The sequence below is a fragment of the Acomys minous genome, assembly GCF_964271855.1.
Source record: "Acomys minous genome assembly, chromosome: 10".
Taxonomy (NCBI): Eukaryota; Metazoa; Chordata; class Mammalia; order Rodentia; family Muridae; genus Acomys; species Acomys minous.
In genome coordinates this window covers 72961771-72984491 of record NC_140491.1, presented here as the reverse complement: position 1 = coordinate 72984491, position 22721 = coordinate 72961771, and the positions used below count along the sequence as shown (strand labels likewise).

Below are 22721 nucleotides of genomic sequence, written 5' to 3'. Positions count from 1 at the left end.
GGGAAGGTGGGAACGGTGGCCAAACAATAAAAATGTTTGCCTCTCCCTGTTGCAGGTGTCCGTAAAGCAAGGTTAGGCTAGACAAGTCTGAAACACAGGGCAGGAAGGGCACCTCCTAACTACATGATTATACAAGTGGGCTGGCCAATGTGAGCCACCGTTTCGCCTCAGATAGCACGAGGAGAAGTGTCTCTGGGTGTTGGCCAGCCTTGTTCCCGCTAGTCCCCGACTGGCCGGTAAATGGTGAATAAATGCAGTAAATACGTGTATGTCCCTGAGACCGGTATACAGAGGCTTCCCAAGGAGAAGCAGTTACGGGTATTAAAAATAGTTAAAGTCTCCAAAGGCGACAATTCTGGACACTGCCAACCCTTAAAAAACAGCGTGCAAACCTGCGCAGTAACTTGGCCGGGAGGCGAGGACACACGACCGCGCTTGCGCAGACAGCTCTCCCCGCCCCCTTTCAGGCGTGTGGGGCGGGCCGAGGAGGAGGCGGGTCTACTCCGGAGGGGCGAACCGAGGAAGGGGCGTGGCCGTCAGGTCGGTCTTCGCCACCCTCTTCCGGGCTCCGCCGGCTGCGCGCGCATCCTCCCCCCCTTCTTTTGTGGTCCGGCCCATTGCGAGGGTGACAGGAAACCCTGTGCAGGGAGCGCCGCCATCTTGGACCAGCCCGAGGAAGATCCTGAGGGAGCCGCAGGAGCCAGCAGCCGCCGTCGCCACCCCAGCCACTGCCGCCGGAGCGTGTGCAACCTCGGGCCAGCCCGCCTTCCTGCTGGGGCCTCGGCCGACGTTTCCCGGCCGCTCTCCCGCCGCGTCCGCACTCCGCTTTCCTCGTCCTGACGTCCCCCCTCCCGTCCGGAAAGCTGCCCAGCCACCAGCAACCCCCCAGGTAACCAAGGCCTTCCGCAGGGGCCGCCTGGCGCCGGCCTCCCTGCCCCGGGCCCTTCCAAAGGGGGGCGGAGGCGAGCCTGGAGGGAGGCGGGCGGCGGCCCGGGCAGGCCCCGCCGGCCGCCGCAGCCAGCCCGAGGGGGGTCGGCGGGAGGGCGCCGGCCAGACAGGACTCTGCGGGGCGAGCTGTCCCCCGAGCCGCCCCGGCCGCCTCGCGCTGCCCCTGCCCGCAGCCCCCGCTCCGAGGCGCGTGCGGGAAGGGTGTGTTCCCCCCGTCTCATCTGGCCGGCCTGCGGGACCCAGCCACGGCCTCCGCAGGCCCCGGGGCTCGCCGCCTTTGCCCGCTGCTGCAGACCACCCCCGCAGTGTGTCCCCCCCACACCCCCACGCGTGTCGCGCCGTCCTGCCACCCACGAGCCCCCCCCCCCAGCCGTGGCAGTCCCACCCCACGGGCCTCATCTTACAAAAAAAAAACCCAAACAAATAAAAAACAGGGCAGCGCTTCGGCGTCTCGCCGGTGTCCTTGTAGGCAGCCTCGGCCGAGGATTGGGTCTGTGGGACGGGGCACAGACTGTTCCGGGAGCTTGTGTGAGTCCCCGTGAAGTCCCTGGCCAGCCTGCACGGTTTAGAACCGACAGGGCATCTGGAAATAACGAAGGGGAAAAGTTTGGGCGTCTCGAGAATTTGAGAAGAGAAGGTGGACTGGGAATGCTGAAACTCCACTGTGTGCCAGGCACGGGTTTAGGTGTGTTCACACATAACCTTGCTTCTGGTGCCTTTTGAGAGTTTTCCGCATTTAAGAAAAAAAATTTTATTTAAATAAGGGGTTGGGGACGGACTGAGGCCAGAAGTTGTCATGTAGCTGAGTAATGATGGCACACACAAACTGGCTTCTCCCCGCACTCGCTGGTCAGTTTGTACTACGCTACGTTCCAACGAGGGTTGAGACATGCAAGACGTGACAGTTTCAGAGTAGTGGCAGCTCAATTCCATTTTTTCTCTGTATGCACTGGGTGATAACAGATACGACCCCAAAATCTATCATGTCAGCAGATGCTCTTTGGAGGAGAGGTGGCGGTAGGGTTTCCTCTTTATTTGTGAAGAAAGCTGTGTTCTTTGTTGGTGGCTGCACAGGCACGTGTTAGAAACTCTTGGAAAGTTTACTGGTCATGGCATGTTGTTTCAGTTGCCTTTTGTGTAAATGTGATCAACAAGGACAAATTTGACCCAGTAATAGTCCAGCTCTCTCTTCTCCTCTCCTTTCAGCAGTTTGTCTCGGGGATTCTGTGTAACTAGGAAGTGGCAGTCCCAGACTTAAGAACCTTAACCTACATGCCTTCCTGCATGACCAAGTAACATCCCCCAAACAGTACTGCCACTTGCTAGTTACTTGATGGCCCTAACCAAGTTTGCTAACCTACCAGAAGCAGTGTCAGTGTCCTTATAAATTATGCCTGCATTTCAGAGTTATTTCATGGATTAAATAGAATGGAAGGAAAGCTCTTAGTATCAGGTTTGACATGAAGTTGCCTGTAAGTTTGCTAGACAGATAGTGGGTTTAATATCTGTTGAGTGAATGTTGTGAAAGCAGACCGTGGGCTTAATATTACCTGCCCAGTTAGTAGTGTATAACCGTCAGTATATCACTTCTGGTTTCCTTATTTGTAAAATGATTTTTGTTTTGTTTTGGTTTGGTTTTTTCGAGACAGAGTTTCTCTGTGTAGCCTTGGCTGTCCTGGGCTCACTTTGTAGACCCGGCTGGCCTTGAACTTGCATCAATCCACCTGCCTCTGCCTCACGAGTGCTGGATTAAAGGCGTGGCCCGGCTTGTAAAATGAGTTTTTACAGTTAGAGATTGTTTATAAAGTAACTAGCTTATATTAGGCATTTGGTAAGAGGGGTTATTGTAAAAATTTAAAAACCTTAGATTCTCATAGCTATTGAAAATTCATTGGAATTAAGGCTAGTTTTTTAAAATCTGCTTTCTATTTTTCATGTCAAATTTTATATTTTTAAACTTTAACTTTGCAACAGAGCTTGAAAATTTTTTTCTTTTTTCTTATTAATTTATTCAGATTACAACTCAGTTGTTATCCCATCACTTGTATCCTCCCATTCCTCCCTCCCTCCTGCTTTCACCCTATTCCCCTCCCCTAGGTCTATGACTGAGGAGACCTCCTCCCCCACTATATGGTCATAGGGTATAAAGTCTCATCTTGGTAACCTGCCTATTCTTTCTTTGAGTGCCACCAGGCCTCCCCACCAAGGGGAGGTAGTAAAATATGGAGCACCAGAGTTCATGTCAAAGTCAGTCCCCGCTCTCGACATAACTGTGGAGAATGTCTTGTCCACTGGGTAGATCAGAGCAGGGCAGAGCTTGAAAATTTCTTGCAGCCAGTTTTTATAGGTATTATATTTGCATACTCTTAGCAAGACATCTAAGATAAAATATTAAAATTACAGCTACTGAGATGTTTATGTCATTAAAAATGTTAGTGTGGGGCTGGCAAGATGGTTCAGCAGGTAAAGCTTTCTTGCTGCTTAGTTTGACAACCTGCGTTGAATTCTGGAACCCACCTTGTGGATGGAGAGAATGGATTCCTGCCAGTTATTTTCTGACATCTGTATGCTCACATGTGCACACCATACACACAAAACAAATAGGTATTTAAAAAGCTGTGCTAGGAGACAAACTACAAATCTTAGAATTAAGAGATATTATATTTCAAACTTTTTAAAGTTTGTAAAATAAAGCAGTATATTTAGCATCAGTATAATGAGCATTGCCCACCAGTGAGTGTCTGCAGTGAACGGTCTTGTTCTGTCTACACATTGCTCCTCCCATACACATCTGTATCTCAGACATCTCATCACTTAACTCTTATTACTCCTTTCAAGTGCAGGCCTCATTGGGTTTTGGGTTTTATGGAAGAAAGATCACAGAATTGAGATTACTTTCTTATTCATAGCATACTATCATAAGTGGAAAAGGTTTTCTCTTTCTCTTTGGACTTTTTTTTTAATATGTGGTTTTTAACTTATTTATTAATTTGTTATGTATATCGTGCTCTGGCTGCATGTACAACTGCCAGCCAGAAGAAGGGCATCAGATCTCAATATAGATGGTTGTGAGCCACTATGTGGTTGCTGGGAGTTGAATTCAGGACCTTTTGAAGAGCAGACAGCGCTCTTAACCTCTGAGCCATCTCTCCAGCCCACTCTTTGGTCGTTGTTAAGCAATCCTGTATTTTTAAAAATTCATTTACATTAATTTACACAAAAGTGTAACTTAAACTTGTGAAAAGTTGGTCTAAGAAACGGACAGATTTTCTGAGGTTGTACTACTATTGTGGAAAAGAAATTCACCATTTTGATTAGATTGATTAGTAGAGATTAACTGTGGCAGTTTTATGTCCACCTGACTAACAAGTAGAGTGGCATTCCACTTTGGGGACCTCTAAGCAATAATACGTCCATTCTTGAGTTCCATGAAGGCAGAGACAATGTTACTCCCTTTTTTGATCACTGTTAAAACCTATCAGCGTGGCTTGTGCTTAGTAGGTACAGGGTATTTTCATGTTGTTGGTGTTTAATCACAAAAGTAGTCATGTCTCCAGTGTTTATTTGCTATACCTAACACTAAACCCTAAAACTAAAATTGAGACTGTAGATTGATTACCAGGAGTATTTAGTGTTTTACTTTCCTTTTGATCTTGAATTAGCTTTGTAAGGATTGTGTAGTGATCTGAGGAGTAGACTACATACAAACACATAAACACATAAGGAGTTATAATATAAACATGAACAAAGTATAAACATATAATAAGTAAGCACATAGGAGTTAAAATATAAGCCTAAGAAAATGCCCATTGTTATTGGGTGCTTATTTTTACTCAGAGGTCTGTACCAGCATCTTTAGAACTAGTAATTTGGGGCTGGATAGATGGCTCAGTGGATAAAAGCACCCGCTGCTTTTGCAAATGCACCAGGTTTGATTCTCAGCACCCATATGGTGGCTCACAACCATCCATAACTTTAGTTTTAAAAGGATCTGATACCTTGCTTGACCTCTGTGCTCACAGACATGCGGGTGGTGCACATACTATTCATGCAGGCAAAATGTTTAAACTCAAGAAATACATTTTAAAAAACTCATTTATATAATCTTATTCAAGAAGGGATCTGATTTAGTTTGGCACAACAATTAGCATGTAATACATGTTTAGTAGCCATTTAGATATAGCTGTATTGACTCAGGAATATGTCCATTAAGTGAAAAGAAGATGTCGTATGTTTTATGCATGGGTATATTCCATATTTAAATAAAGCTTATAAACACACATCCATAACACAGGTATGTTTCATATTGAGATAAAGTTGAAAAATCCTTTGTTAAAGCAACATTAAAGATGCTTAATATTTTAAAACTGGCCACTTGATTACATAGTGCAACAATTATTGGTGCTTATGAGTCGTTTTGTGAAGGTTTCTTTTGATACCCAAGGACAGTTATGTGTCCACCTTTGCATGTCTTCAACAGTTAGTTAAGTAGAGAGCGTCATGACTCTTTAGGTCAGGCACATGAGCTCAGGTTCCAGGCCTGCCACTTACTAACTGAACCTTGGTCAAAAGAGTGAAGGCTCCAAATCTCCTCTTCAGTTTTTGCATGAAAATAATAATAGCCTTACAGAATTGTGGGAATTAAGAATTAGTATAGGGAAAAGTAACACAGATCGTTGTATGATTTATTCTCAAATGTTACTTTTTATTGTTACAGTGGATAAATAATAATAAATCAGTATTACTAGTTATCTGTAGTTGTAGTTTCTTAAATCTATGTACACTTCCAATGTAACTGTTTAATATTTCTTAGTCAGTGTTATATTAGAAGCAAAGGAGTGAAGGTCTGCCTTAAAGCATCATGCTTCCATCACCTGGAGGTAGCAGGGTTGTGCTGATCTTTAAAAGGAAATTTTTGTTGTTAACAGTGCTGGATACAGTATAGACTTGTCCAAACTGCCTGAGCTAGACATACTGCTTTCCTCCTGAGATCATTTCCTTATTTCTAAAATGAGGAAACTGGTAGCTATCTTAAAGGACAGCAGTAAAGATGAAGTATTGCCTGGTACTTATTAAGTGCCTGTAAATGGAAATCTTAGCAATTGTGTTACAAGTTTGCAAACTTTTCATTGTATATTTAATGATGCTTGTTGTAAGTGTAGCAATCTCTTTGTTTTTCTTTTAAAAAGTCTAAGGCATTGAAGGAGATCTTAAGCCAACTTTATCCAACTAATTTTTATTTAAAAAAAAAAGTGGAACAAAGGGTGTCACTTCCTGTAGTCACAGACTCAAAAGACAAAGGCAGGAGTATTATAAATGGATGATGTAGTGAGTCTCAGGCAAGCCTGGGTGATATAATGAGACCCTGTTTCACAAAACAAAGAGGGGGGGGGATCATTTTAATCGTGTAAGTTATAGAATGTTGCAACCACCCCGACCCCCTCCTGTTTTTCTCTGTTTGGCCCTGACTGTCCTCACTTTGTAAATCAAGCTGTCCTCGAACTCAGAGATCCACCTTCCTCTGCTAGTTCTGGGAGGTGTGAACCACTACGCCTGGCCTGCCAGAGTTCTTTTTAATCAGTGGAAATTACAGTGTTGAGTGGACTTGTGCTTTCAACATGAACTAACCAACATTTCCTGTCACATCCCTTACTCCCTTCCTTTCTTTGACCTTTGAGCTTTTAAAACAAACTTGCCCTTAAATAACAGAAGAAAATTTTTGTTCTCTCTTTACAAAGCTAGGCAAAAATATTTTGTTCACTTTATCAGTGGCATGCTTTATGTTCAAGAAGTGAGGTTGAGAAAGCCTTTGTTCACGCAATGGTGAGCATAGTTTTAAAAAGTCTCTTGCATATAACTCCACTGTAAACATGTAACTTTGACTGAATAAACAAAGTATGGGATTTAAAATTTACCAGTTTCTTATTTTTGAATAAGAAAGGTGTTTTCTGCCTTTGTCTACAGAGATGAATAAATTTGGTGGGGTTTTTTGTTTATTTGGGGGTTTTTATTGTTTTGTTTTTTTGAGACAGAGTTTCTCTGTGTGGCCTTGGCTGTCCTGTACTCACTTTGTAGACCAGGCTGGCTTCAAACTCACAGAGATTCACCTGCTTCTGCCTCCCCGAGTGCTGGTATTACAGGCGTGCAGTGCACCTAGCTTATTTGTTTTTTATTTGTAATTGTAAAAGATTAAACAGAAAAATTGTGATGAAGTAAAAACAAAGCGTCAGTGTTCATCCTGAAATCTTGATTTTATTTGGAAAACTACTATATTATTAATGCTTATTATTTAAGAAAAATCTCAAAATTCATCATTTCAGTTGACATTTAGAGAATGCTAATTGTACACAAATTAGCTCAACTAGAATTGAATTATAATTTCATGATTGTTCCTTGAACACTTCAAGTTTGTTTACTTTAGGACTGTTTAAAGGCCCTAATTCTTAAGTGTTGTATACTGGGGCTTGAAGCCAGGGCCCTGGTATGCTAAACATGCATTCAACACTAAGGTACACCACATGCCCTGTAATTTTACTTATTTACTTGTTTCTTTATTCATCTATCCATCCATCTATATTTATTTGTTTAATTTATGACATAAATTAGCTCTGGGTCTGGCTGTCCTGGACTCTATAGATCACAGAGATCCATCAGGTGTTGGGATTTAACATAATAAAATAGAAGGAAGCAAAGTATGTACACAAAATTTTAATCAGAAGAGAGTAAGAAAATAGGAAAACTAAGGGGAATAGTGCAAGAGAAACTATGATTACTTTGGAAAGGTGTTTTATGAATTAATAATTAGAAGGAGCAGGGGCCCTGCAACTCTTTCTGTAGACGAGGCTGGCCTTGAATGCAGATCCTCCTGGCTCTGCAGGAATTAAAGGCGGTGTGCCACTCCACTCCCTAGTTTAAGGCTAAATTCATTCTTAAGTTTCAGTCCCAGTAGTATCTGGAAAAGAGGTAAGAGTTACAGTGTTTAGGATCCCAGCTGATCTAACTAGAAAAACTCCTCCTGAAAGAACTGGTTAAGGGAGTTTTCTGTGATGTGGAGGACTGATTAGAAATTTGTCACAACATGCTGGGGGTATTGAGAGCAAGACATGGACTTACGCTGGGTGTTGTTTGTACAGCAAAATGAGATGATTATGTAATTATGTGAGGTGCTCTTGAATTTTCTGTATTTTAAGGATTTCTTTTTCCTTGATTATTTACTTATTGCAGATCTTCCTATAGGTTCAATTTCATTTTGTTGAAATTTTATTTGAAATATAACACACTTATCACAAAATATTCATTAAAATACTAGAAAGTGGGCTGGAGAGATGACTCAGAGGATAAGAGCACTGGCTGCCCTTCTAAAGGTCCTGAGTTCAATTTCCACCACCCACATGGTGGCTCATAACCATCTATAATGTGATCTGGTGCCCTCTTCTGGCCTACAGGCATACATGTCGTCAAAATACTGTATAAGTAATAAATAAATCTTTAAAAAACAACAAACAAAACTAGAAAGCAAACATTTGGAACAGTTAATAAGTCTTTGGTATGTGTGATTTTTGTCTTTCCTTAGGTGAAAATTAAATTCATTAGATGTTGTTATCAGGATTAGAATGTTTTTCTTTAAAACCTAACTCAGTGTTAGACACGTTAAGGCATGTGGATTATTTGGGAAGATTTTTCTTGTTGATACATAGGTCTTTTTATTGTCCAAGCTGACCTCACAATTGTGGATTAATCCTGCAGTCTCCTGAATGTGAACTGGGACTAACATGTCATGCCATTGTGCCCGCGAGATTAAAAGTTGTTGTTACAAAGGAAAGAAATTAGAATTTTTTAGGTTAAGTCTACCTGATGACTAAGGAGTAGGCTATGATCTTTGGAAATATCTTAATATGTAAGTTTTTGACTTTCCTAAGTGTGAGTATAGCTTTATACCATTATTTCTCAACTCCTAGAATGGTATACAGAATGCACTTAATGTGTTTTTCAAAATTAAATACTGTATTAGGTTGAGCTATTTGAAATTGTCAATAATAATTGTTCTCCTTTTTTTTTTAAATCTATAGGAAAAATTTTGTGTGATTCAGTTTAACTTTGACATCAATTTGATTTGGATTACATGCTTATTTCTTCTTTAGATTCTTTGCTAAGTATTGATTTAAATTGGAAGATGAATTTATTTCGTATTTATAGTAGTGATTACTTTTGATCCCATAACTTACTTGATCAGCTTACAAGGAAAAGGACCTCAAAGAGAAGGAACTATTTAATGATGTTTGACTTAAATTTATAAAGATTTTCTTCTTTGAAAGATTTTCAGAATAGCAGTTTTGGATATTTTCTAACGCAAAACTTTGGAGTTTTTTGAAACATTTTTAAAATTTTTATATTTTTGTGTATCACACAAGAATATTAAAGTAACATTCATTGAAGAGGGAATTTGTGATCAATTTGGAAATTTTACTGACTTAGACCAAAACCTTCTGTAGTCAGTGTGCTTTCTTAATATGTATGATATATGTAAAAGACATTTATGAATGTATGTTTGCAGAGTATCTGCCTTTTGAAAGAGTAGCAGTAATTGGTTTAGGTAACTTGTGAATTTTTTTCTGAAGTAACATAGTTTTCTTTGTTTTTAGTGCCACCATGGCAACTGCACCATACAACTACTCTTACATCTTTAAGTATATTATTATTGGTAAGTTTACTTAACTTGTATGCTTGTATTTAACCTGTATCCTCCAAAGAAAGTTAACGCATGAAACATTTATGTACCAGTAGTTAAATGTACTGTTACAGAAGTACGTGGTCTTTTGACTTCAGAACTGAAGCTTTTTTATGAGGATTAAATAATAATGCCTTTTGCGTCATGGCCCTGGGTATTTAGCTAGTTTTTTGGCACTAGTGAAATGATGGTGATTGTTCTTCAGGGTCACTTGTAAACTTGTTAGTGTTGGGGATGAAATTAATTTCCTGTTAGTGCTGAACTATCCTAGTGTCATAAGTTTTCAGGTCCCTTTGAACTACAAAATTGATAGAGAATAACACTGTCTGACTCAGAGTCAGGGGTGTGTGTGTGTGTCTGTCTGGGTGTATGTGTGTCTGTCTGTGTGTATGTGTGTGTGTATGACTAGCATATACATGTGCATGTATATAGGATAGTTGTGTTTCCTCTTAAGTGTTAAGACTTGGCTCAAGTTGTCTTAACATGTTTTTCCATGAATGGTTATAAATAACAGGTGAAAGGCCAGATGCTGTGCTGGTTGTAGACCAGTGGAAGAGCTCTTCTTACAAGCCTGCCCTGCCTGTGGGTTTGGGTTGATCTCCAGCATGGAAAACAAAACAAACTAACGAAATAAAAGAAAGCTCATATCTTTTGCTTTGGTGTCAAGCTTATGTAACTTTGTAAGTTGGCATTTATTGTAATATAGAGGTAAAACAAGAGACATAGTGAGCCAAACTTCCAAATATACTTTGTTATTTATTTATGTTTGCTCTTGGGTTACTTCATTTACATAGACCTATAGATGCACTTGGGGTACCCACCTGGAAATAGTTCACATTAAAAAAAAATCCCATTACAGTAATTTTTCTGTCACAACCCTGTTGAACTTGTTGGCTGTTTACTAAACAATAATTTATAGCCAAATTCTATCCTACTAAAAGTTAGGAGTGGTCAGTTGGTCAGTTTGTTTTTTGGATTCATTATAAAGGAAGAAGGTGCTCCAAGTGTCGGAAACTGTGACATGTGTGATGTGCTGAGTGCAGCAGTCCTTGCATACGAATATAAGTAAAAGTTGAGAAAATAATTGCCACCTGACCGTTTTCTTTTTTTTTTTTTAAACAGGGGATATGGGAGTAGGAAAATCTTGCTTGCTTCATCAATTTACAGAAAAAAAATGTAAGTTCAATATGAAAGGTGTAAAAGATAAATAGGTTACTTTATTGTCACATTCTCTACATTTTAAAAAGTGTTACTTTCAGTGTACATTATGCATTTGATTATAACCTGTTTCCATATTTGTACTTGGGTTTTTTAAAGTATTGTGATTCTTTCCTTCCTTCCTTCCTTCCTTCCTTCCTTCCTTCTTTCTTTCTTTCTTTCTTTCTTTCTTTCTTTCCTTCCTTCCTTCCTTCCTTCCTTCCCTCCCTCTCTCCTACCCCCTCCCCTCTCTCCTATCCCCGCTCCTCCCTCCCTCCCTCCCTCCCAGGCTGGCCTCAAACTCAGAGATCTGCCTGCCTTGGCTTCCCCAGGTGCTGGGATTAAAGATGTGTGCCACCACATCTAGCTCCATGATTAAGTGTGTGTTTTTATGAGCATGTATGTATGTATGTATGTATATGTGTGCTGCATGTGGGTTAGTACCCACAGAGGCCAGAAGAGGGTGTTGGATCCCCCTGGAGCTGGAAGTTACAGGCAGTTGTGAGTTGTTCAGTGCAGGTGGTGCAGGGAACGACACACTGGTCCTCTAGAAGGAGAGTAAGTGTTCTTAACCACTGTGACATCTCTCCAGCTCCCCACCCCCAAATGTAATAGGAAATAATTTTTCTGTATGTATAATTTATTCCCTATAATTAGTAGTTTTCAAATTGATAAGCAAAATTTAATTGAGATTATGGCATGTTTGTGCTGCTTCCCACAAAAGGTTTCTGAAATTTGAATATTTTTTCTTCTTCAACAGTTATGGCGGATTGTCCTCACACAATTGGTGTTGAATTTGGTACAAGAATAATTGAAGTTAGTGGCCAAAAAATCAAACTGCAGATTTGGGATACAGCAGGACAGGAGCGGTTCAGAGCTGTTACACGGAGCTACTATAGAGGAGCTGCGGGTGCACTCATGGTGTATGACATCACCAGGTAAGATGGCGTCCCACTACTTTGGGCAATATGGTTTCTTTTTTAATTATGTAGGCCTTCTGTAGTTTATAATTGGATGACTGTAAATGAATTTATTTGGGTTTTATGATTTCTACTCTAAAGCTGTGAAAAAACTTAAATAAATGCTGATTATCTTCTGTGGAGGTTGGTTAAAGAAAGACTGTGAAATAATGGGCACCTGAGAGAAGGACGTGGTCTGGGAAGCAGTGTTAGTTGTTTGCAGAGAGGCTTCTTTATATGAAACTTGTATTTGAGGAAGGCAAGCCAGGGCTGAGGACTTGCTGTGTTCAGCCTGTGTTAAAAATGACACCCTTTCACTCCACCAAGTGAGAAAGAAGTGAAATAGTTCTGTCTAGACTGAAACAGACCTTGTGTTCTCATCTATACAAAAAGAGGCTTTTTTTTTTTTACATTTAGGTGGTATATGTATAATATTTTACTTAAATTCATTTTTTTCTACTGTGAATTGAAGTGACTTAAAACACTGCATCAGGATCCAATTGATGACATCATTGCTATTTCTGGAAACTCAGGGCATTTGACATGAAATCACAAAACAGAAATACAAAGGTTTGGCTTTGGAGCGTGTAGCAAACTTTCGCTTACTAGACCTGAGCGATTTTTGGCTGGATAAAAATGAGCCATCACCTTTTATGATAATACAGAGAATCAGCCAAAAGCACCCCTAAGGAGAGTCTCTCCTGAGGAGATAGAGACCAGGTGACAGGTGCAGATTGATTCTGTCTGGGACAAAGCTGTCTAAAGAGTCACGGAACCTGAGACATGCACAGTAAAGGAGGCCTTTGTTGTGTAGCATTGTTAACTTTGACACACTCTTGAAAATGCTGCTTTAGAGTATTGATGGGGACTGATTATCGTTATGTACATAAAGCCTCAGTAGGTTTTCAGCCAACAGTAAAACAAGTCTTAATTCACTGTATTGGGCAGATAACATGATCAATAAATGGTCTTATGGGGAGACTGTAAACCTGGCTGTTGAAAAGAACTGCCTCATCTGGAATTATTACTGCATTCCCGAAGACTTAATGTAATTAAAAATCCCGTACATTACCAATACATTTAAATTTGATGTGTGCTTAAAATGCAATTTATTTTGCTTGTAAACATATCTTTTAAGTATAGTAATACTGTGGTAAAATTTATGTGTATTCAAGTGATCAAAAGCACTTCATATGGAAACAGCAGAAATGTCCATCAGCTAAAGGAATGGATACACATCAGGTGGCATATCCACACAATGGGCCTGATGACTGATACATGCTATATGTAAGTGTAAAAGGCCACATGGAATTCTGTGTATTTATCTAGAACAGGCAAACGCATGAGGCAGGAAGATTACAAACAAAGGCATAGGCAGTTATTGGGCACTCGATTTGTCTTTTGGGGTTTTGTGAATGTTCTAGAATTTGATAGTAGTGATACTAAAAGTAAATTGTTTTTTTAAAGGGATTATGATGATCATTGTATGTCAACATAATTTACCTTAAAAAGTACTTTGGGTGTTAGGTTCAAAGTTGACTTTTGACAATTCATAGTCATAGGTTGGTCGTAGAGTAGTGACACTATTTCTGACCATTTTTTTTCTATTTATCTTTGATACTTTGAAACTTAAAAGTTCCTGCTTTAATAAAATTTTATGTTTGGCATTAACTGTAATTGTTGCAAGGCACTCTCCTAAATTGACAGTGAAGCTTATTTATCGTGTCAGTTGTTTTGCCAGACAGGCAGGATGCAGTTAGTACCCTGGTAAATGTATCGTGAAGTCAAGCAGTAGAAAGCAGAGCCATCTTAACTCAGAGCCCATCTTGTCTGTGTGTGGATTAATTAGTCTTGTGAGGGACATCTGGACAAGCGTAGATGACATTGTTTTAAACTTACTCAGATGAAGTATAAGATGCCACAGTCTGAATCTCTACATGACTTAACCTCCAAGTAAATAAGAGTCATAAGATACAAGCTTTCTTTCTGGTAGCTGAGGTTTTGGGTTTCTAGATGCACATATTTAAATGCCTTTCTTGAGATAGTTTTTTAATCTGTGTATTAACTCACTCCAGATTAGTAATCTGGACTTGGTGTCACACGCCTATAATTCTAGTATTTAGGAGGTAAAGGTGGGAGAATCACAAATTGGCAGCCAGCCTGGAAACACTATCTCAAGAAAAGAAAGGAAAAGAATTTAGAAAAAAAATGAATTATTCCAATTTAATATATATATCTTTTATTTCTGACTAAAAATTATAATTTGAAGGTAGATGGAAACATTTTTTTCCTTGAGTATATTATTAGCTAGACATTTTGGTATTTTTCTCCATTTTGTGATTAGAAAATCTGGATACTTTTAAGGAATGTTAGATTTTACTCTAAATTGCAAATCTTGATTCTGAATCTTTTGTATTCCTTGCTTGCATATTGGTGTGTTTATGTATATGCTTTTAGATACTTCTGGTATCATTAGTATAGTTGGACATTGAGCTATTTAAAAATAATGAGTTTGTGGCCAGGTATGATGGCACACACCTGTAATCCAGGACATGGGGGCTGAGAGAAAGTTGGCTCCATAGGGAGAGGGAAGATGGCTTGAACTACAGAGTGAGACCTTGTTTCAAAGAACAAAACTAAGTTTGGCTAGATTTTTGAGAATTATGTTGGTTTTTATTTATAGCTGTTCTTTGGAGTAGGTATCTGGTCAAAGTAGAAATATACATAGTTGAGATCTTTTGATTAAAGCCTGTCTCTGTGTGTGTGTGAGTGTGTGTGTACATGTTTATTCGCTTGTTTGTTTTTGAGGCAAGGTCTCACTGTAGTGCGAGGGATTCACTTATGGCCATGATGGCCTCAACCCAGGATTCTCGTGCCGTGCCCCAGCCTTCGAATTGCTGGGATTACATGTGTGCTACACATCACACCTGGCTCTCTTCTTTGTTCTGTACAAATGGCAATTGTATGTAGAATCAACATATTTTAATTTTAACTTTTGCAGAAGAAGTACATATAACCACTTAAGCAGCTGGTTGACAGACGCAAGGAATCTCACCAATCCAAACACTGTAAGTCAACACCTCACTTTTTAAGAGATTTAAAATCAGCTAACTCAAACAGGCAAGCCTTGTACTGGTGAGATTTCATTTTTGGGTACTATGAATAAGACTATTCCCCCACCCACCCACCCACCCATCATCCGTCCACTCACATTGTCTTTGGTGCTAGAGGTCCAGGCCTCATGTATGGTAGGCAGATAGATGATCTGCACGAAGCTACATCCCTAGCCAGGTATCTTTATTTTATTCTTAATCTGATTGAAGAAAAATTTTCGTTTTGGCTGCTTCCAGGTTTTCTATTTTATTACACTTGTTATGTTTGGGTCTAAAAAAATAAAAGTTGGGGCTTGAGAGATAGCTCAGAAGTTCAAAGAACTGGCTGTTCTTCCAGAGGTTTTGAGTTCAATTCCCAGCAACCACATAGTGTTTCATAATCATATATAATGTGATCTGGTGCCCTCTTCTGGTGTACAGGTACACATGCAGACAGAATTTTTCTTTTAAATCTTAAAAAAATAAAAGCTATGAATGAGGTGATACTCTCAAGTAGAGTTGTTATAATCTGAATCATAGTTTTAAAAGCATCTGAATTAAGTTTGTAAAATATTACCTTTGGAAGAAACTGGACAAAACTGTACAAGGGCTCTTATTTATTTTTATTATTTTACAATTGCATGTGAATATGTAATTATCTGAATAAAATGTCAACTAAAAGTTGCATACTTTAAGTAATTAACTTCTTAACCAGACTGAGAAGATACTGAGATGTTAAAGGACAGTCATGATGCCAATTTTCACAGCACACAAAGATATACATGTCTTTGGTGCTCAAGGGGTTATTGCCTCGCAGAGAGAAAGCCACACAACCATCTGAAAGGTGAATTAGAAATGCAATGAATGGTACACTGACAGTGGGCGTAGGATGAGAAGGGCTTTCCAGAGAAGCCAGCCTTATAGGCATCAGCGGTGTCAGTGGGTACCATGGAGGGTGTTTCAAGAACAGTGAGGACAGGGCTATATCTCACTTAGCTTTGTTCCTCCTGCACCTGGCAGGCCTGGTCCAGTAAACATGCAGATGAGTGCTAAGAGACCTGCTGTGCTAATGTGGAGCCTAGAGCTTTCATTTCCATTCATATTGAACTCACTGTTGCTGTGCATAGAGTCTTACGGATAAATACTCAAAGCAGCTTTATTTGTGATAACTGAAAACCAAAAGCAGCCCAGCTGCCATAGACAGGGGAATAGCAAACAGTCTGGTGCACACATCCACATTGTGGTGAACTGTTCAGCCACACAGAAGGAACTGTGATTAAGGCTTCAGCTCTGACAAATCTTAAGAAGTCTGATGAGCTTAAAGTCTTAAAATTCTACATATTGTATGATTCCATCGACATATTTCAAAATGAATAGCCCTGTAGATAGATGGAGAACTAATTAGTGGTTGCCAGGGGTTGGTCAGTGATGGGGCTGGGGGGTGATGAACAGCATGGCAGTTTATCTGTGTTGATGTGCTAGTTCTGTGTCCTGATTGCAGTGACATTCTGTAACTGTGACAACACTGCACAGAACCACATGTGGACACAGCCAAACAAACAAAAAAGTTTGAAAAACTGACATCAAAGGGCTATAATTGTACCAATATCAGTTTTCTGGTTTTGAGAGTTTACTGTGACTCTGTAAGTTGCTAAAAATTAAAAAATGTATCTTGAAGCCCAGTTGAAATTACTATCTTTTCTGTGACACTGCCTTTGGTTCTTATGGAAAAAGAATGTCCTCATTTTTGTTGTTAGCAGACTACATCCTCTCAGGTGGGTAGGCATGAAGATTGGATATTCCCAGTGTGTATTTAGGAAAGAGTGAAGAGCCTGGTGGTAGAGTGGAGTTCTGCAGATTAAAGCCAGAGCCTCGTGCCTGCTTGGTGAATGCTCTGCCCCACTCCAGTCTAGAAGGCAGCACTTCTTGATTAGAATGCCTTATAATGGTCCTATACTAGGCTTGATTTTTTTTAAATTGACTTTTTAAGTGTCATTGTTCTATTGTTCAAATGACTATGAACTGTATATGAACACTATTTTCCCTTCTCAGTGGTATCTTGCTCTTTGAAGAATTTTCTTTTGTTGTACCAGTTAACTTGCATGGAAACGCTTGGTTTGTTCACCGGACCCAAATATTTGAAAGTGGAAGAAAGAGCCAACTAGTGATTTTATGTGGAAAAAAAGTTGGGAAGCACTTTTTTGTTGAAATCATTAATTTCTAACATACCTGTATGTGGTTAGAACGGCCAGAAAGGTAGAATAGAGGCTGATATCTCCCCTTTTGTGCCTTAAGTAACAACCAAAACCCCTTTGTTTCCCGAGGCTGCCTTTAGTCTTTAACATAATTTTACTTGTGTAGGTGACTCCATCCGGAATAGATAACACGGGTGTGGTATTTGTCCTAGAATTTGGACATACTGCATATTTACTCCGTCCCCCAGCTTCTTCCACAGACACGAACATTGAGTACACCTCTGCTGGGATAGTGTCGGGACAGTATTATTTCTGGTCACAGTTTGCATTCTCTTAGGATTCTAATGTCCTCTTTGCTAACTCTTTATCTTATTTGCATATAAGGGAAGGTAATTACTGTTACCCTGAAGGAATTAAACTAGTGGTTTTTAAGCTTCCTCAGGGTCCCAGAATATCTTTTTTTTTTTTCAGTGAATTTCTTGAACGCTTTCTTTATTCCTTCCCAAAAGACCAACTGCAATGAAATGAAGTGAGTCAAAGCTCATGACTTACTGTCTTCATAACAACATCACCTTAGAACTGGATCGCCTCCCAGTTCAAAATGCTTGCATCTCTTAACAGCCAGCATCCTCTTAGATCTGCAGTTGGGCTCCACACACTCCAGTCTCAGCACAATCTTCTTTGTAGTTTTAGCCTTTTTGCGGAAAATCAGCTTAGTCTGCCCACCATAGCCACTCTGTTTCCTGTCATAACGCTGCTTTCCCTGAGCATATAAAGAATCCTTGCCCTTCTTGTACTGTGTCACTTTGTGGGGCTGGTGCTTGCCACATTTCTTGCAAAATGTCCGGCAAGTCTTAGGAACATTCACCATGTTGGCGGGAGCGTTATCGGCTCAGAAAGCCCCAGAATATCTTGAAACTCTGGAAGCCACAAGCTTTCTCCAGGCAACGCTCATATTTACTGTACATTTTACTTAATTTTAGGACATTCTTATTAAGCTTGCTTGTTCTTTGGCCTAGACCCGGTATAAACAAACTGGCTTGTGGGCCATGTTCACCTAATGAATGGCTTGTGTTTCTATTTTAAGGGATTTGTAACAACAATAAAAGTAATATTCAGTAAAACTTGTGGGGGGGACCACAAACATGACAGCAGGTTGTCAACCCCTGGCCTAATTTGTTGCCAGAGTCCTTCTTAGTGCTCTTGCCTTTGTGGTCTGTAGTCCAGGGTACTTACGGCCAGTTTTTTTCCTGTCAGGTCTTTTGTATTTGAGAGCTTCCATGATTGTTCTTGTTCTAAGATGTCTTTTCTTTTGTTCACAAATTAGGTAATAATTCTCATAGGAAATAAAGCAGATTTGGAAGCACAGAGAGATGTTACCTATGAAGAAGCCAAACAGTTTGCCGAAGAAAACGGTGGGTTTAAGACTTAACACTCCTTATGGGAGTTTTAAAGGAAAGGTGATTTAGATCATGCAGATTACTTTTTTCTTTTTCTTTTCTTTTCTTTTTTTTTGAGACAGGGTCTCTCTGTGTAGCCTTGTCTATCCTGGACTCGCTTTGTAGTCCAGGCTGGCCTCAAACTCACAAAGATCTGCCTGCTCTGCTTCCCGAGTGCTGGGATTAAAGGCATGCGCCACCACGCCCAGCCATGCAAGTTACTTGATATATCGTCTTTTGTTGTTATTTTAAATTCTATTCAGAAATCTCAGTGAGGAAATAGTGTTTGTTTCTGTGTACATGTTAGTAGTGGTGCAGCTACCGAATGACAAATACAGTCCTGCCTGACACACGCTCCTGCATAAGCACTGTAGTAGCGCTGACAGCTGTGGGAGCCTTACTCAGATGAGACTGGAGTGCTCGTGACAGCCTGCAATGTCCTAATTACAGTCTGAATTTTATTTTTAGGCTTATTGTTCCTTGAAGCAAGTGCAAAAACGTAAGTATGGCTAAAATTTAAATCATGTTTCAGTTACATGCAGAGTAGAGTTGTGCACTGTGCAAATGGATGGTCTGTAGACATGCATGTGAGCTGTGCTGGGTACAGTGCTCACACCCCGAAGAACAGTAAGCAGAGCTTCTGTTCATGTTGCAAGAGAATGTGAAGTTTTGTTACTTAAAGGGCTGTACCTCATTGTACCCATTGGTAACCCCGGTTAATAAGTGAAACTATGCTTGCATTTCACAAGTGTTTGACTTTCACAACCGAGGTTGAGTTTGGTATCTTGGACCTGAGCTTGGCCAACATGTTTACACAGCACTTGTGATCACCTTAAAGAATGATTCAAGGACATACTTTTGGCTAATGAGGCACAGTGAACTGTTCCTGATGATCCTTGGAGTTCCGGCATTGATCCCAACATTCCCAGCCATAGTTCTGTAACATGCCAGGCAAGGGTAGACCAACCTGTTTGTTTTTATTTCCCTCTGCTGCTAGTCCCAAGAGAACTGAGGTGTGAACATGGCTAAGCATGACTATATCACCACCACGTGATAAAAATAGCAGTTTACACATGGCTGTTTAAAGCCTGGAATCCTGTCAGTGTATTTGGAGAAGTCGTGTTTGGAGAACCTGTTCTCATTTCAGAAGTAGCTATCTGTCGTCATGTAACATGCTAACATAGCACTGCAGTGTAAACATGCAAACTGAGTTTAGAAACAGCTCAGTACTGTGCTATGTGCTCACCACCAAAAACCTCTCCACATTGTTCTTTTAGCTCAGTCTCCTGGTAATCTCTTATTAGAGGACAGTGGCTGAGTGGAAGGCATGGCAGGTTAGCAGAAGTTCAGTGTAAATGCCCTTTTCTCTTTTCTAGAAAGCTTTGGTTTGTGAATAAAGTTGTTGATTGTCTCTTAGGGGAGAGAATGTAGAAGATGCTTTTCTTGAGGCTGCCAAGAAAATCTATCAGAACATTCAGGACGGAAGCCTGGATCTGAATGCTGCCGAATCTGGTGTACAACACAAACCCTCAGCCCCACAGGGAGGACGGCTAACCAGTGAACCCCAACCCCAGAGAGAAGGCTGTGGCTGCTAGTGACCTCTTTGCTCTGGCCCTTCATTTGACCTTTCACCTCTGTCTGTTGGACGCAGTACTTTTTACTGCCTCCTTGTCTTCTGTACATCTTACTGGGTTTAATTAAAAAAAGAAAAAACAACTCTTGTAAAAAACAGTTTAACAAAACTAAACTGCTAAACAACTAGATGTAATCAGGTTATCAAAGGCAAGTAGAGTAATAAATCTCTCCTGCATGGTGAATCTAGACTTTCCCCCTTTGATTGTCCTTGTGATAGGTTTGTCACCAGTATATGATTTAAACTGAGCACTGATGCTGGACTCGATTTTTACCTTCCCCTTTGGCAAGGCTTTGTCTCACTGTACGGTTTAAATTTGATCTCTTGAGCTTTTCTCCCATCTTTAAACTGTTTGAGTATGTCTGTTGTAGCCAGTAAGTTCATTGCTGTGAAATGACTTCTGAAGGTAGAGAAAAGGGGTCTGCAACTGCTTTTGTTTTTGTTGGACACATTCCCTGTTGTAGGGTGGCATTTTTCTTGATGAGGTTTGCTTCTGTCTTAGCCTTGCACAGGGAAAAATACCCATTTATCTTTTCTTGTGCTTAATAGCTTTATCTTTTTCCTTTATTTTTACACCATTTTGTCTTTTTCTCTTTAGCAGAAAGTAAATATGTATAAAATTTGAAGGAACCTAACTAACAATACCTTCTGTGTATATTATTTTAATGAAGAAAATAAATTGATTACTGGCATTGGAACAGTATAAAATACCAGTTTGTACAGTGTGACCTATATGTGACCATGTTACTCTCTTCCATTTCACACAAGGAAATAGACACAACTGCAGTTAACAAGTAATACTGGCTCCACTCCTTGGTGCTGGCAGTGCTTGGGGACAGACATAATGCTGGAAAGAGCTCCTGGCATCAGCAGAAACACTAGCGGATTCTATTCCATCTTTGCACTGTGGCTTACCTGCTGATTTTCTTAACTGTTTTTGTGTAATCAACAATGTGCTAACCTGCTTTTCTTTTTGTCAACATTTTGTGTTATAGGCTGCATTCTTGCCTTACTGTATAGAAAAAGGAAGAAGGCTGGGTTTAATATTGCACATTTTAAGCTTTTATACCTTTATCTTGGAATGGTCAGCTTCTGGACCAGATAGCCAGAACCACAGGTCTGCTGTTAAGGGATTTTAAATTGTGCATTTTAAACACTACAGTGAAATAATTTAATATTTTCCCCTGTGTTCATAGTATAAGGGGCTATTTTATGTCATGTTTGCATAAATTGTTTTGTAAAAGGGAAAGTGTTTCTAAATGTGTACACTGACATAAAGTAAGTTACTACTTTGCACTGGCCACAGAAAGAACGCCTTCCTGCAAGAGAAACAGATCTTTGGACAGCATCTGCTTTGCTCAGTTCTTCACTTCTCTTGGTTGGTTCTTAGTTGAGTTTAAAGTGGCTGGGAATCGAGAGGTCATTGCAAGTGCACGTAGGTAAGCCCGAGCACATTATTTAAAATGCTCTCAGCTCAATGATGTGTTTAAAATACACATTTTAAATCCCTCTTTACCAGACACTAATGTAAAAGTACATCATTCTGGATTATAAATGTTGTAGTTCCAGAGTTTTGTATAGTCAATGTTAAATAAAAGCCAAAACTGGAATGTGCAGAAAATAGGATTCGGTTTATTTGTAGATTCACCCTTTTGTCCTTGTCTAACTTAAAGGAATCTTGGAATAGATTGGTATATTCTGTTAAAGACTTACAGTGATCCATTTGCTTACACTGTTGCATCACAAGGGATTTGCCCAGGGACCATGACCTGCTGGTGTATGTATATATTTACATAACAAATCGCCCATCAGGATATAAGGTAGCAATCACACGGTAAGGACCTTCGGCCTGTCTAGGTGCAATACCCAATTCTCAAAGTTAGTGACAGTGGGTCTTCATTGTTTCTGTGACACAAGGATTTATTCAGATTGCTGTATTCTTCATTTGATGTAACAAAATGCTATTATCTAAATATTTGTAAATAAAGTACCTGTATCTAGATTAAACTGAACGTAGTTGCATTATTTTTGAACTGTAAGACTTTTTTTTCAGATTAATATTTGAACTATGTTTTTACTGCAGCATTGTGCTTAGTGTATGGTAAGGTCTGTGTAGCACATACACTACTAATTGAGCTGGCATGTTATCCATGTATAGTACATCTTTGAGGCCAGCACATTGGTGGCTAGTAGTGTTCTCATTTCTATACATGGGGCCAAATCCTATTTGTGTGCGTAACTGCTGTATAATAAATTTGGGAGTTTAAAGATAGAGGAACAGATTGTCATTGCAACATCTGTGTGCCAGAGACTGGGCAAAGTGGATTTCTGTTAATTTGTAATCCATAAGAGCTTGTGCAGGCGCCTGCTTCTCTGCCCCTCTCCTTGTGCTTTTGCTGTGGAGGAGCCCTCTGGTGATAACCAGTGCTTGTCCACATAGTACAGCAGCGCACTGTTGAGCTGGTTTTCTGAAGTAGTGAAGTGTTTGATGGAGTGACGGATGGACGGAGGTGGCTGGTGGTGGTCACAT

At 40.1% G+C, this 22721-nt stretch overlaps 1 protein-coding gene across 1 annotated transcript; it reads left to right on the top strand.

Annotated features, from left to right (window-relative positions):
• The first annotated feature begins 639 nt into the window (after positions 1–639).
• Positions 640–22203, top strand: RAB14 (RAB14, member RAS oncogene family). The gene is made up of 8 exons (XM_084799636.1): positions 640–889; positions 9591–9649; positions 10799–10852; positions 11634–11811; positions 14834–14900; positions 18447–18534; positions 19027–19057; positions 19976–22203. Exons 2-8 carry the CDS (start codon positions 9598–9600, stop codon positions 20151–20153), a joined length of 648 nt encoding a protein of 215 aa, XP_084655762.1. The 5' UTR covers positions 640–889; positions 9591–9597; the 3' UTR covers positions 20154–22203.
• The last annotated feature ends 518 nt before the right edge of the window (positions 22204–22721 follow it).